General features: G+C 31.5%; 1 protein-coding gene across 1 annotated transcript; it reads right to left on the bottom strand.

Moving 5' to 3' along the window:
• ETFQO (electron-transfer flavoprotein:ubiquinone oxidoreductase) lies at nt 1–9,906 on the bottom strand. The gene is made up of 18 exons (XM_039018677.2): nt 9,205–9,906; nt 8,513–8,589; nt 7,710–7,816; nt 6,581–6,662; nt 6,389–6,497; nt 6,264–6,310; nt 6,084–6,158; nt 5,134–5,250; nt 4,445–4,513; nt 4,245–4,337; nt 3,687–3,789; nt 2,451–2,575; nt 2,222–2,271; nt 2,024–2,090; nt 1,600–1,679; nt 1,007–1,135; nt 846–912; nt 1–262 (listed from the first exon to the last, which is right to left on the bottom strand). Exons 1-18 carry the CDS (start codon nt 9,707–9,709, stop codon nt 179–181), a joined length of 1,986 nt encoding a protein of 661 aa, XP_038874605.1. The 5' UTR covers nt 9,710–9,906; the 3' UTR covers nt 1–178.
• Between the last annotated feature and the right edge of the window lie 7,464 nt (nt 9,907–17,370).

Here is a 17,370-nt window from a genome sequence, read left to right as displayed (position 1 = left end):
TGAAAGAAACTTGGCCTTTATTAGTAAAAGATGTGGAAACATGCATAAAAATGCAGAACATGAAGGCTAAGGATGTTACAATTAATCAACTTTTTACTTTATTAGTAAAAGATGAAACCTTTTCCCTTTGAGCAGAATTTATTCTCAAAGAATCCCACATCATTCTATACATATGAATCTACATGACAGAGTAGCCAGGACCGCCACCTCCTTCTGGAACGCTCCACTCTATGTTTTGTTTTGGATCTTTAATATCACAAGCCTGAAACAAAAGTGTCATTGATTACAAGTTGACCTACAACATTCTTTTGTACTATGAAACACTAGAAAAGGAATATATACAAATCAAGGTGGGGAAGATATTATCACATGAACTGTCTTCTATTTAAAAATTTCTCGACCTTTCATAAAGGTTTCTAAATTACAATTGAATTAGAAATCTATTAGATTTATGGACGAAAAAATAAGACCTGAAACGGTGTAATGATAACTCGAAATGAAAATTGGGAACCGATACCGCCACTATTCTAGGTTACCGCCACAATCTTAAAAGGAGACCTTCCAATGATTTTTGGTAACTTAATACTGCCTTCAGTTCCCCTACTCCTACTCTACCCTTTCCCCCCAAAACACACAAACACAAGCACATTCTTGATGAGAGGGGTAAAGCTTCAAATATCACAACCAACGCTGCATGCAGAAAAAGACGGTTCCCCAACATTCTTCCTGCCTACATAAGCCAAAGGGAAGAGTTCTTTTCTTCCATCCATAAATGCAAGCAGGAGCTTGACACTAGAAACTGTGACAAGTAGTTCTGATGAAAGGTCAAATGCATTGGACATTACCTTGCAATGAAGACAATTTTGAGCATTAATCTGCAACTTCAACTGGTTGTTTTCATCAGGTATGTACCTATGATTCCACTCATGCATAAACACAATTAGAAATGATCAGATGAAAGTTTCCAAGTACAGGACACAAGCGTAGGTGTACATATGTGTATTACTCGTATACACGTGCAGGACAATATCTTGACTCGGGTGCAGCGTATTCTTTCAAATTTACTTCCTCGGGAATCTTAGCGTCCCTTAAGCGAAGGTGAGCTGGCTGATCATGTTCATGATTTGTGTTGCTCCTATATGAACAAAAATTATTAACATTTAGTTATATACAAATTTTCAAGCATGCATCAATAGTTGGAAAACCAAATAAATATCAGAAGAGAAAAATGCCCCGCTTTATGCCCATAGAACAAATGATCAGGTGATTAACAAATATCATTGCAAAGGAAACTTTGTGTCTAGTAGACAGACTGGCAACATCAACATCCAACTTTACCTCGGTTCTTCAGAACCTATAAATACCTAAAGCTAATATTTGTGCTATGATGTGCCCTCCCTCCCACAAATAGAATATTGAACTCTTGCCATACGAGAGAGAACTTACCAAGGACCACTGCATTTTATCTTGATAAGCTAAGGGATTATACCACACACAAGATACAATCAGTGAAAAGCTGATAACTGCCTTACATAATCTACCTATTTGTCCTGACTCGTTTAACGGAAACTACAAAAAGGAAGTTGAATGGTATAAAACCTATGTAGCGAGGTTGGCACATCAAATGACAGAATGCCATCATGCTTCGGATAATCAATTGGAGCATGTAAACTTGCAACCTGCATAATTGACTACAAAGATTAGAAATTCAAAATAAAATACAATTTGATCTTTATTATTACATGGAAACTAGTACAATTGATGTTCAACAACCATTATTTAAATAATTCGATTATAATTGCAACAGACCCCTTCAACTTTAACGCTCTTTCTTTTCACTCAAAAAAAAAAAAAAAAGAAGAAGAAGAAGAAGAAGAAGAAAAAGAGAGCTCTTTTGATTAATGTCAGAATGAAGAAAACCAAGAAAATAACAAATTTGAGCGCTCAGAAACTAATGTTTCTTTATGAATGTTTCCGAACGCAGACAAATAAGACGCAAGGTTTTGAAATAAGAAATACTCACGTTTGTAGCTTCGTGGTCAGGTTTCCCATGCTTTAGCGTGAGAGGGGACCTTCCTTTAAACACATAGCTGCCGGCAGAAAAAGAATGCAATAAAATTGTCACTGAACTGAAAGAACATAAGAGATTCGAATGGTCTTCACACATAAAATAACAATATTGAGTGATGGTAAACAGCTGAAGGTGCGGACGAATACATACTGCTCCAGGGCACTTATGGTCAAGCCGGGGATAAGACCATGCTCAAATGCCTGTAAAAATAATATTATAAGAAAAAAGATGGAATTACAACAATATTTAAGTGAAGCTGATATCCTCAGTCTATTTTTACCTCTTGAAATTTCTTAAATATATAAAAACAGTCATGGAATAAAATATTATAAATAGAGCTTTGAAAAAAATAACGTGAAGAGAAGAAACAGCCACGTACAGGTCTATAGTTCCGAGCTCGATATAGTTCTTCCCATATCCAAGAACTTCGTAAACTATCCCAGTATGCATCCATTTTCAAGCCTCCATGAAGTGTGCCAAAAGCAGCCTCAGCTGCCAGCATTCCTGTCAGAATGTAGGCATTTGAATATTAGATGCATTTAAATATACATAATTGATATTTCGGAGAACAGGAAAAAATAAAAAATAAAAAATAAAAAATAAAACATATGTGCAGTTGGTATTGTCATTAAAATCAAGTATTTCACGAGACTGAATGAATGGAATAATTGTACAGATATTACTGTATTCAGAGAGAACAATTCATCGAGGGGGCGGGGGCAAATGGAAACGAGTTCCAATAGACGTTAGACCATTCAATTTGAAGCAAACGGAGTTCAGTTAAGTATGATGTAGAAAGAACACACGAGCCGAACAAAGTCCAGCTATATGAGTATTGGATAAGAAAAGAAGATTACGCTGAAACCTCTGTGGAAAGTTTGCCACAGGAATCTTGATTAAACAGATTTTGAATGTCAAAAGACTAGTTCTTGGTCCAATTAGTGGTAAATAAGAAGAAGAATTATAAACAAAAAGATCTGAATATCTAAAATGCTTCTTTCGAAGAAGTTTGGCTATACTATGAATAATCAGTAATCACCAATCATGAAGAGGAAATTCTTAACAGAGAATCTGAACATAGAAGCCTTTGCCTTCAAGATATTGGTATTATCACTTGACTTCATAATAGCAAAACCAGAACAAAAAGAGTGATATATTTTTAAAAGAACTAACTGAAACATTGATCAACATGTTAAGCGAAGCCTCTATTTGGTAGAAAATGTTATGTCAAAGATAATGTTGCCAGGAACTTGCACCAGAAAACATAACAAATTTGCTGTCTTTACAAACAAGAAGTTGAAAGGCAAACAACCAGTTTGAGTGATACTTGAGGACACTAGAAGGCGTAAGATATCAGCCTTCGATGGCTTATCTTACTTAATTAGGCTGTTTTTAAGACTGAAATTGAAGAAGTTAAAAGAAAAGCTAATACTCAGGAGGAAACAAGAGCTGCAGTCTTGGAGATATCTTGAACTTGGCTAAAGAAAGAAATGAATTCAATAAAAACAGAAAAGATCGCTTCCTCAGAAGTGATATAGAATGAACTGCTATTTTTAAAAAGTTCCAGATTATCATCAAATAGATGAGTTACAAGTCAGAGAATTTTGAGAAGTACCTGACTTCATTGCAGTGTGTGTTCCCTTAATCTTTGGTACATTTAAAAAGCCAGCTGAACATCCAATAATTGCTCCTCCCGGGAAAACTGGATATGGAACAGACTGAAAATTTAACTGGCATCATATTCCTATTTGATATTATATGATAGATACTGAAAAAGAAAATCAATAATCCTTCCCTAGCAGGTCACGACGCACAACTATGTCGGCTGCAATTACTTATTACTTACAGTTTAAATTTAATGATAACTAACAACAAACAGTTTATGGACATCCATTCTTCTCTCCATTAACCTTAACTAACCAATAAGATATTAAATATGTAAACAATAAAAATGAACAACTTATTTTCCATGTACTAAAAAAACAAACAAACAAACCAACTTATTTTGCATGTACTAAAAACAAACAAACAAACTTATTTTGCATATTGATTTTTTTTTTGTTTTGCCTAATCCACAAGACCCTTCAATGTAATGCTGATGACAAATTCTTGAAAACTCTCAGTAGTATAATCCAATTGAGAGAAACTTTCCAGAAAAGAAAGGTTCGCACACCTGAAGACCGCCTTCATTTAACGTTCGAGCCCCATATTGCACAACCGTCCCACCTTCTAGAAGTTGTTTGATGACAGGATGATGTTTTAATTTCTAACAGAAGCAAAAATCATTTCAAGCTAAACATGATTTTTTAATGGGTTCATCAGGGCTGCTTGAGAGGTGAGTGTTGTACAAATAATACAAATAGAATATTTTACCTGAAATTCTTCATAAGGATTCAAGAAGGGATTCTGATAATTTAAAGCAACTACAAGGCCAATAGAAATCTGTAAAATCAAGGGAAGCTTGAGTTAGAAATTAAAGACACAACAGCATATTGCTAATAAAGTCGTGCATGGAAATGGCTTTGAAACCAAAGGAACTGTCGGGGAACTATGTGCCAATAAACAAGATTGGTATGTTTATATTGACACCAGCCTGGGAGTAGCAGTATGCTCAGTAGAAATCAAAGTGAAAGGTTGTGGCGAAAAAGACAAGGACTTTGATGACACAATAAGTAAAATATACAAATGAGAAACAAATTTTGTCGTAAATGAAATAAATAGTTGCTAGTAGAATATACTTTGATGACACAATAAATAGTTGTCTAGTAGAAATCGAAGTGAAAGGTTCTGGCAAAATTGAATAACTAATAAGATATATATATGAGAAACAGATTTCATTGACAAATGAAATAAAAGGAGCTTAAAAGGTTTCCATCCCTAAAGATGTGTTATAACTATTCCTTCCAACTGGAAATATATCTTATTATGGGTGATTTAAGATTAAAAAAAAAAAAAATCTTATTATGAACAGGAAACGTTAAATTAAACCACACAAGTAAATTACGTTAAACCCCTTATTTCGGGAATATATTATATATTACAATCATAAAATCACGTATTACCTGTCTATCGTTCATGTGATACAAAAATGAGCCTCCATACGTCTTATGATCCAAGGGCCAACCCAAAGTATGAAGCACAGCTCCTGGATAGTGTTTGTCCTCGTCTATTTCCCACACCTGAGTATGTACAATCAATCATCTAGTTGTAAACATTGATTTGGAAGTGTGTAAAGATACGTGAAGTATGTGGAACTCCAATATGATCAAACCTAAATCTGCAGAATTAGAATAGCACCTGATAGGTGAAGGGCTTGAGCTTAACAATTATTTATCTTTTCCTTTTTTTTTCCTTATTGAAACAAGAAACAAATATTTTCACTTATATGTGGAATGGGACAAAGTAATTGTTTTCTATTAAACTTTTGAGTAGCCTATCAAAAGCAGTTAAAGTTAAAGAAGAAATAAGGAGTTCCTTTTTCCTCTTTTCCATTCCCAGAAATCAATCTTGGAAGCAATACCATGCTAGAGAACAACCAAACTATAGCCCGGGCCTGAGAATTATATGTTAACTTTACCAACTGCTGTGCCAAGCCCCAAACTTACTACCCTTTGATCGAAATGCCTTTTTTTTTTTTTTTTTTTTTTGAGATGAAAGGTAAAATATGCAATGATTATCTAAGTAGTCGATGGCAGGATGTTTCATAAGAGACCTTTAAGGGCATTAAACAGAGCAAAGGTTATATACTGTCTAAGTAACCTCAACTATATATCCAAGCCAGGTAACACAAATCTTATATATCTTTCATAAGAATGTTCCATACTTTCACTGAACCAAATCTAGCTTTTAACACTCCTCAGATAAATATAGTAGAACATGTTTTTTCTCGTGAAATTAAAAGCCAAAACATCTACAGATTAATTCTCTAATAGAAAAGAGACTGATGTTCAAAAGTACTTTAATTCTCTAGTGGAAAACTAGCAAATGAAAAGTTACTTAATCAAGTACTCACCTCTTTAATTCCCAAAGCATACGTCTGATGCTGCGCATCTACCTTCTTCCTCAAACTGTATTTTTTTATTAATTTCTGTTTCATTATACAAAGAGGCAGAAAAGAAAGATTCCATTAGATGGTGAAAGAATGAAAGTAAGATCACATCCAACTCAAGCAGAAGCATATTATTCATGATACCTCTGATATTGATCCTCGACATCCCTCAGCCAGAAGCGTTATGCGCCCTATATAGAAGATAAAGGACATTACACATTAGTTGAATGTTAGCATTGAAACAGAAAAATGAAAAAGTGAGATATTACCTCTCAGGTCTACACCAAGTTGATAATTATCCTTCTTTGAGCCATCTTTTGCTACTCCCATGTCATTAGTTCTAATGCCAACAACTGTGTCTGTTGTATCGTATAATACCTAAAGAATCCACCATGTAATTTGAGAATATCATCATCCAAGAGCTGATAAGCGTTGAGGAGAAAGGACTTGAATGAATATACCTCACTAGCAGCAAAGCCTGGATATATTTCCACCCCCAGCTCTTCAGCTTTCATTCCCATCCAACGAACTAACTGACTTAAACTACAAAAACAAGGAAGCATGCACAAAGGAATAATCTATAATGGATTTTGGCAAGTGGGGGGTTTCTATCCTATTAAGTGTACATCTTTTAGTTTTTTCAATAAAAAGAAAGCCACGAAAAAGCATGTCCATGTGGGTTGAGGTGGGGGTGAAGAAAATACAAAACAAAAGTGTAATGGGAGCACAAAAATTCCCCTCCCCCACATCCAAAATAAGAATACAAAATGTTATACGGGAGATGTAAATTTCTGATAATTCAAAAATTATAAAATAAGATGTAAATTTCTGATAATTCAAAATTTATAAAATAAGATGTAAATTTCTGATAATTCAGAAAATATAAAATAAAACACGGTAAGCAAAATGCAATGTAAAATCTTAACAGTACTTCAACACCCGTCAGGAAGCTTAAGTACACAATAACAGTATCTGCGATTTATGAAAAATTAACAAGTGCAAAAGAAGAAGTGCTAGTAGTAATAAGGAAGATCTGTCTTAAGTTCTTTGGCACAGGAGAATACCACCTTTAAGAATATGATTAACACTATCTGGAAAGGTAGATTACCCTTAAAATGTCTGATGGATTTGTTTAGGGAGAGGGGCTTAATACAAAACACCTTTTCCTTTCTCTTTGACCAAATTGGAGGAGTCAGCTTATGGGAAACCCCTTAATTCTTTAAGATGTATACAGTGTGAACGCAGAATCTTTAGATTTCACTGATACATACACCCACACAAGGCAAATATATATATATATATATAAACATGTGTACAGTGTGAACGAAGAATCTTTATTCTTTATTGTTGTTATTATTATTATTATTATTTTAAATAAGAGTGAACGAAGGGTTTTTACATTCACTGATACACATCTTAAGTTACTAAATACATGGAAATTATTCTTAAAGTGCGTAAACTAATCTTCATGCAGTTTAAGTATCCCAAGGAATTATTCTATGACACTACAGTAAAAGGTGCAAGAAACTTGTATCATATAAACTCACACAGGCTCACTAAGATTCGATTCAAAACATGATTAGTGAGTACCTTATGACATAGTTTCCTTCGTTGTTAAAGGGGCAAGGAAGTGAAAAGGCACGATTTTTTGTTAGAAACCAAAACTTATCAGAAGTCACAGAGACACTGATTGGTGCCTGCAAATAATTGTCAGCAAACATTAATTCTTGAATAAAAAAGAAATCATCGCCAGAAATTTTGTTATAGTAAATAAGGATCATCTGTTAATTCCAGGTAGAAATTAGAAAGTTAAATAAAAGCAAGGTTTTAACATTTACTAGTTGGAAATTCCTGAAGCAAAGAGTTCCTTAAATCTAAGAGATGCAAGAGTAAATATTTTATTCGTATGGAAACATGCACATTTAAATAAGAAAGTAGCTGTCATTAGCAAAAGACCAATAAGAAAGTAGCTGTCATTAGCAAAAGACCATACAAAAACTCAAGCCCACAACACCTAGTGGAGTCAAGATTACAAAAAATGGGACTCCATTTTTTAAGAAAACAAAGGCCATTCCAATAATGTTTTAAGATTCAGAAAACAGTTCAAGGTGCTGTTAGTTTCTAAGCAAATCAATTTGAGGTGTGTTTTAAGTTAGTCGGAAGAGAATTCAAGTGGTATTTGATTGATTGCTTCCAAGGAGCTTTTTCCTCTTTTTAATTGTGTTTTTTAAGGTGGTTCTTCGTAGTTAAACCTTCAATTACGGTCCATGGTCAGAAAGAGTATTTTGGTTTTTCAAAGGCAAAAGAATTCTTGAGAACATAGATTTCATTTCCTCTTTCTTCTAGGTTTAACTGCATTGCTAGAAAAGAAAGAAAGTCTAAGTAAAAGAAACCTCATCCTCTTTCCATGTGGGGATTAGTTCATCCAATGCTCGGGGTTCAAAAACATTTCCGGAGAGGATGTGAGCGCCTGTTGAGAAACAATAGTAGAGTTAGAAGGTTCAATACAACAAAAAGAATTCATAAAAATTGAGGAACATAAAACTCCATGACTACATAGGATAGACAATTAAAATGTCCCCAAGAAAATGCAATGCTGCTTCCCATGGGAATAAAAGAAAAATAGATCATAGTTAATAACATCCAAATGAACTTCTCATTTCAATAATGATCAGGTGCATCACGTTCATGATATAGATCCCCTTGAAGTATTGCATCGTTACATCAACAATCCATCCAAATTCATCCCCAGGCTGTGCAACTGTCCTTCAGATGTTCCCTAAATCTTCTCCTAGTCAACTCCTTATTCTCTAAAGTCCAAGAAGATAAACCACACATTTCTAAGTTCTAAACTATCTTTAAATGCAAAGTTCAAATAGAACCCAGAACTTGCCCCCAACACTGTTGGAGGGACTACTAGAATGGCTTGGCTGTGATGTACGACCTCAAATTACACCAAAATTCAAATTTCAACCCAATCATGCAACAGTTACACGAGCCATTTATGAAAAAAACCGCAAATTTAAGCAGAATTGCACACACTTCACATCTAAAATGTCCACTTGAATGTGATCAAGCAGCTTACCAACTTCAGCGCCTTTCTCCACCACACAAACTGATAAATCAACGCCCTTTTCTTGGCACATTTGCTTAAACCGAATCGCCGCAGATAGCCCTGCAGGTCCAGCTCCAATGATGACAACATCATATTCTATAGACTCTCGTTCCGCCTCACTACTGAATCTCCTGACCATATCCACGCAACTCCAAACTGTGTTTCTCCTACAACCTCTTAAACTAGAGTAGTTCATCCAATTCCCATTAGTAAAAACGGGGTTAAATTTACCATGGCACCCAGAAAATCTGGAATATCGATGCCGATGACAATGTGAGAAATACCCAGATAGAAAAATTGAGGGATTTTCCTCATTTGGTTGTTTTTTAGTGATTTTAGAGATGAAAGAAGAGAATTGAGGTCGAGAAGTTGAGGCATTGACGCGAAGGTAATAAATGGAAGAAGACGATGTAGAAGTAGAAAAAGATTTCTTAGGAGATTTGAATTTGGAGAATATGGAACGAAAGTGAGGCATGATTGTTGAGGCACTCGAAGGATCAACGAAGAACTCTGAGAATTGAAATTGAATTGGACATCAGAGAGCGAAGCAAAGAAATACAGAATGCCGAAATGCCAAAACTTTGTAAGGAACAGACGTGAAGTAATTTTTCCTTTCTTTTCTAATTCTGGATAAACATTAATTAGTTTAGGAGTTGCGTGTCTCTGAATCATGATGGTCCATAACTATCCAATCCTTAAAATAAAAAATAAATTATTTTTTTAATTTTTATTTATTTATTATTATTAAATTTTTTTTTCAATATGGGAAAGGTGTACAATCTATTATTGTTTTGGTAGTTATATCTAATATCTATATATATACTATATTAAATTGGGCATATGGGAGAATCTTTATTTTACTATATTGCCCTTCAATTTTAAACAAATTCTCATTGTCACCACTTATTATACCCTTTCATCACTTAGGTTAATTACTACTTATCACTTTCCACCTTTTCATGTAATTATTTGTTACAATTGTGTATTATCAACCCTTTCTCATATTGTCACGTCGTCATTTTTCTAGAAGTATATTGATAACCCACTCGATTTCTCCATATTTACGACATGTTGTTCCAAACTTTTCCTTCGAACCTTTGCAAAGGAATCGTAAAGATAGTGAAACATGACATTAACCTTCTTTTTTTATCGTCAATACTTCCTAGTAAATTGTCTTTTGTGATTTGAAATTGAATAGTTTGTAAAATCTCTAATCTAAATCCAAATCCAAATTTTATTTCTTTGTTTTTCTATGTAGAGGTTAGCTTCCAAATTTATATTCCTATTATTATTGTATATATAGTTCTTTCTACGACCATTACAAATTTTTCTAATTCTCGATTCTAAATCCATCATTGGAGATGTTTTAGTTCAATCTACTATTGTAAATTTAGTCAGTATTTTTTTGGAGAGTCCTTAAAAATAGCAAGTTAAAATTTTCAAATTCATTTCCAAATTATTATTACATATAGCTTTTTCTTTGGGTATTATAGATTCTTCTCATTCTCAATTCCAAATATATCAGAGTTTTTTACATAAAACATCCTCTTTAGGCCATATCTAAAAAAAATGTCTTTTGATTTTTTTTAAAAAAGGCTTTTAGTATTTTTTTTTTAACAAATTTACCATTTTCTATTATTTTTATTTATGATTTTTATATATATTTCCTTATTTACGAAATTTTCTTAGTGAGAGAGAGAGAAAACTACATAATTATAGGTAAGGAAAATGCATTTAATATGATTTTTTTAACATTTTCAAATGGAGTGAGAGAATTTGGGATTTTTACTTTATTTATTTTAATTGGAGAGAGAAAATGCATTTAATGAAATTTTATTTTCTATTTCCGTTTCACGTATTTTTTTTTCGGATTCATGGTTATTTAAAATATAAATCAGAATATTTTGTTAGATATTTGAAAAAAATATTCTAACAAATATTTGAAATACCATAGTAAATAAATTAGAAATTGATTCAATTCTTGACATAAATCACTATTTCGTTTTTCATGTTGATTTTTTATATTATGTGAAATATTTCATGGTTTGTTCACTTGTACAGATAATATATTCCATTGTTTATTTGAAAATATTCTAAAAATATATGAAATATACTAGTTAATATATTTGATATCTACTCAAATATTCATGTTTATTTTTAAATATACCTTAGAACTCAAATATGTTTTGATATGTATGTCAATATATTTCATTATTTATTTGATGTATATATCCCACATATTATGATATATATACACTTCTAATTAAGTATTGATATTTTGTTGCTATGATATGTATGTCTCTATATTTTGGAACATTATTTTAGATGTTTGCAAATATTCAAACCAATATATAAAATATACTAATATAAAATGGTAAAACATTTTTAAATATTCCAATGTATTTTTAAATATACTAGTAAAATGATTTATATATATATATATTCCATAGTTTAGATTCATGATTATTTTTAAATATACGTTAGAACATTTGCCTTAGATGTTTGCAAATATTATAAACAATATATGACATATACTAGTAAGATTGGAAACAAATATATATATAATAAACCACCCTATATATCACAATATATATCGAAAAATCACGTTATAAGTCGAAAAAGCATATAAATATATATCACAGTATATATAAAAAAACCACCCAAATCACCCTATATATCGAAAACAAAAAATCACCATACGATAGTATTATATATATATAAAAACCCATATGACAGTATATATATAAAAAAAACTACCCTATATATCATCGTCGACCATCATCATCTAGAATCCCACGCATACGGTTCATCCCGTGTTGGATCTGCTCGCCTAACGTCGGAAAATTCACCCTATGTCGGATCTCCTAGCTTAACGCTGAAAAAAACGCCCTGCACCAGCTCTGCTGACCACATGCCAGAAGATGCGTCGGATCTGCTCATCTCGTGTCAGAAGATTCAATTCATGTGCCAGATCTGTGGAAGAAGGCGACGACAGCTGGTTAGTGACCCAAATAGAGGGAGGCGACGACCGGATCTTAGCAGGCGCATCGTTAATAGTGACAAGGTGGACGGAGGGAGGAAGGCAATGACGGAAAGATGAGAGAGGGTTTTGAGAGAGAAATGGAAGAAGATGAAGTATATGTTGGATATGAAAATATGAGAGAAAAAAATGAAATTATTAAAAAAAAATCATTAATGGAGTATGGATGGGAAATGAAAAGTTTTTCCTCTTTTGCATTTTTATTTTTTTTTAATGCTTGGAGGGTTAAATGGAAAGTTCAAAAAATAAGTATAATACTGGAATATAATTAAGGCTACATGTGTAGAAACCTTTTATAGATATTTTAGTTCAACCCATCATTATAGATTTAGTCCGTCTTTTTTGTTGATTTTTTAAAATTAGTAAGTTCAATTTTTCAAATTTATTTTCTTATTATTATCGTATACATAGTTCTTTCAACGAGCATTATTTGATTGATTTTTTAAAACTTAAAGTTTGATTTAGGTGCTCAAATTTGGATTAAAATGGTCATTTTCTATAAATATACATAAAATTATTTATTTCTTGTTAAAGAAATACTAAAGTTATTATTCTTTTGAAATTACACGTTAAAAACAAAAGGAAGTTCTGTATTTTAAGGAAAAAAATAAATTAAAATATTTAAAATATGAAGCTAATTTTTTCCTCTAACCATTGTTTTTTACGGTGTTTATATTTTTCCTTTTAATTTTTTTTTTAACTTAATAGCATACTCAAAGAAAGATTCATTCAAATCATGTATCAATAAAACTCAAAAAGTAATGTTTGAGTAACAATACAAAAAATTAAAACAATAATAGGAGAAGATTTAGTTGTTTATAATCATTAAAATAACACTCAATCAAACTTCGAGAAAAATTTACAAAAAATGTCTATATCATCAAAGAAAAAAAAGTCATAACAAGAACCATAAAATTGTGTTCCATGCACATAAATTTTTTGGTTTGCGATGAGATTTTCTTTTAATTAAGAAATTGAGATATATATTTCTTCTGAAGTATATATTTTTTCTTTTTTTTTCCTTCCAAAAAGCAACCATCAAATAACTACCCCATAATTAAATTTATATTATTATATCATTTTCATATCAATTATATTTCATAAATTTTGTTCTATCCAATTATATCATCGTGTATTGATCTTTTTTGTTTCTTTATTTACTCTAATATCTTTATATATTTATTTATTGGATTTAAAAGTTAAGAGCTCTTGAAGTTTTATATCTTAGAATAAATAAATGAAAATATGAAAGTAATTTTATTTTTCCAAATAAACATTTTAGTCTAATCATAGTTTTTGGTTTCGTTGTTTTTTTAGTTTTCTTTTAAAAAATTCATATCTTAGTTGCATATTAAAAAAGGATTTATCAAATTTAGATATCAACAAACTGAAAAAGTAAATCCAAATAACACTTAAAAAAAAGAATCTTAAAAATATGAGAGGATTTAATTATTATAATTTTCTTTAAAATATGATTTTATAGATTGGATCCTAATATAATAGGAAAACAACATTCCATTTTGTTTACAGAAAGATTTTTCTTTATTCAATGTCAAAATTATTAAATATTTATTTACTTTTTAATTAAATGGAGGTATATAATTCTTATAAATATATTCTTTTTTTTTTTGTTTAATCTACTTTTACAAATTAATTTATGGTAAATTAACTTGAAATAATAAGTATATATTTTTTAATTATTTCATTTCAGGTTAAACATTTACTAATTAAAAATTCAATGAAATTTAAATTATATCTTAAAATTTTATATTATAAAAATTTTTAGTCACGTGCATTACACGTCTCTTACAACTAGTATTATTGATGTTTGCTCAATTTTTAGCTTCTATATTTTCAATTGTTCAATTTAATCTTCTTACTTTTAATAAACCTTATATCTGCTCCCTCAAAATTAAATTTTACTGAAATTGATTGAATAATAATAATAATTCCCATGCAAGAGAAATAAAATTTGTGAATATGATTTCAAAATTTATAGTAAAAATGCTATAAATAACAAAAAAAAAAAAAAAAAAACAACAATAAACTAGTATTGAGGGCTAAATTTTATATTTATTGAAAGTAAATGAATTAAAATCGAACAATTGAGAATATAAAGACTAAATTGAACAAACTTCAAAGTATAGGTACAAAAATGGTATTTTAACCTAATTTTAGAGTTAAACTATAAATTTGAAGCAAATTATCATTTTTATAACTCTAAACTTTAGAGTTGTATCAATTAAAATCCTAAATTAATAATTATACCGATTTAAAGTTTGAAATTACTTTACACTTTCTTTCAAAAATATATTGGAAAAACGTCCCGAAAGTTTATAATTTGTATCAATTAAACTTTAAATTTTTATTATTGTATCAATTTAAGCTTTTCATTAGATTACTGGGTCTAGACAGATATACTTACAAAAGTTTAGAGTTTAAATTGTTTCAATTAATACTTAGAAGTTTTAATTGATACAACCCCTAAAGATTAATTGTATAAATCGATATTTTTCATTATTCATGAGTATTCCTACCATCATGAGGGATTGCAAGGTTATAATCTTTTTTATTCAAGAATTATGAATGTTTACACCATTGAGAAAAAGAAGAGAATTTGTTTACTAACGACTTTAATTCATGATACTTGTCAATAAGAATAAAGCTTAATGGTTTAGATATCTATTTATTTCTTTTAAGTTTGAAATTTCTTTTTTCACATAATAAAACATGGAAGATTCGAATTACAGACATCTTAATTGCTAACACATATTAGCTATATATCAATTGAGTTACGTTCATTTGGATTCAAATTATGTTTGATTTGGTTCGAGATTCATATTTTACTACCATATTTGTTGTAGATGTTCATCAAATCAAAGCATGTGGCCCTTTTATTCTTTTTCTTTTTTACAACATAGGAAAACAAGCTTTGATCTCTCAACTCTATGTAGTTTGACCTCCCATGTCTTCTATTACAACAAGCAACATCTCATATAGAAGTTCCCTATACATTTCCTTATTCATAGTCACTAGCATGTGTAGGCACCATAAGAAGTTGCTAGTCACTATCACTAAATCAAATTAGATAGAAGGTGTTTTTAGACTTCTCCAATATTTGAATTTTGGAGAGTACAAATTCGACCCTTTTAACTTTTGTGGTCAATGATATAATCAGAGTTGTTATACTCAATTTAAGGTATAAAGACAATAATTATAATAATATTCATATTTTACAAAGTGCAATTATGTTCGGGGACTTTTCTCTAATGTTTTCTCAAGAACAAAAAAGACATACATAATTTATAAAGTGATGCACCTAAGTGATACAAGTATGTATTATTTGTTAAATATATAACATGGGAGGTTTTGTTTTGTTTTGTTTTGTTTTTTTTTTTTTCTTTTTTCGGATGGCCTCATTTGGGAGGCCCAAATGAAAAATGATCACCTGTAGAAAAAGTAATAATGAAAAATGGTCACTTGTAGAAAAAGTAATGAAAAATGGCTTTCTGCTGATATCATCCATGTGTGATTTTACCATTTCGTCCCTGAGATGCACCTAGTGCGCCTGGACCTACCAAAGAACTCGATCCTTGATTACCCGTTACTTGATCCTCGATAACTCGTCACATGATCCTCGATGCACAAATGCATGGTCACTTGATACGTGTGCAATCGACACTTGTATACTCAATCATAACCATACCATACTCGATACTTGATTAACGTATACTTGATCATTTTGAACTTTTTGAACTCTTAACCCATTTGAAGTCCAATATTTCACCACTTCAACTCATTTCTCAGAATATTCTCTCTCGTCTTTCGATTTTATATCTCTTGACGAATGCACGTCTACACTCGAAACTCTCTCGATTCTCTCTGCATCAGGTAACATTATTCTCTTTGTTAATATTTTGGCATCATTTGTCTCTTTGTTTGTTATATTTTGTCATCATGCACTTGCATGTTCCTCGAAACTCGACCAATACGATTTTCATTTTGGTTTTCATATCTTGCATGTTTGGTTGAAGCTCGATTTTTTTTTTGTTTCGGTTTTCATATTTCTGCTATTTCGGAACATCTAGAGTTTAGGATTTGAGTAGGATAAGTCATGAAGGTGGAAAATCAAACCAAATACTCAATAATTGACCATTTAGTCACATGTAATGTAGCGAATAAGGGACACTATATAGCATATATCGTGTATCATGTGTCGAGTATTGAGCAATTGTGTATCGTGTATCGAATATTGAGTATAGTGTCTCATGCATCGAGTATCGAGTATTAAACATAATGCTTAATATCTGATATTCTTTATCATTCTATGCAGTATGGCTAGACAATTCGAGATTCCTCTTCAGGATCATTTCCCAAACCAAGCGACCATCCTATACTCTCACATTATGATGGCTAAAAGATTGTGAAAGAGAAGCTTACTCCCACTTAGCTTGCCCTCTTCAGGAAGATGGTATTTGGGTGATTCGTGGACATGGACATTATCTTCAACAGTCTATTAATCCACTACATTCTATTGAGGGAGATTGTAGACAATAGAAAGGATGCAATGACCTTTGATTTGAATGGTACGATTGTTACATTCTCAAAAGAAGACTTCCTGTTGGTGACAAGATTGGGCAGTCACCTAATCCAACAGTTGTAAGAAAGGGGTGAAGCACTTCGAACATTGCATAGTAGGTACTTCAAGAATAATTTTGTGGGGGACACTCACATTGGTACCTTAGAGATAGTGTACAAGGAGATGGAGTTTGATAACAACATGGATGCTATGAAGATGACATTGGTCTATTACACTGAATTGAGTATGATGGGTAGGGAGAAGACGAAGGCCAATGTTGATAAGACATTATTAATTGATGTGGAGGATTTGAATTACTTTAATTCCATGGATTGGGAAAACGTGCTATAGGAGAGAGGACATTACTTGGACTACAAAGAGAACTAAGTGACAAGGCAAATAACTATAAAGAAAAGATCCAAGAACAATAAGAACTACATTATCAAGTACAACCTACCAGGTTTCCTCATGCGTTCCAGGTAATATCCATTCATTGGCCATAGAGATCTACTTATTC

This window comes from Benincasa hispida, chromosome 1, assembly GCF_027475165.1.
Source record: "Benincasa hispida cultivar pf3 chromosome 1, pf3_genome.v1.1, whole genome shotgun sequence".
NCBI classification, from domain to species: Eukaryota; Viridiplantae; Streptophyta; class Magnoliopsida; order Cucurbitales; family Cucurbitaceae; genus Benincasa; species Benincasa hispida.
The sequence above is the reverse complement of the archived record's forward strand: the minus strand, read 5'-3'. Positions and strand labels throughout refer to the sequence as shown.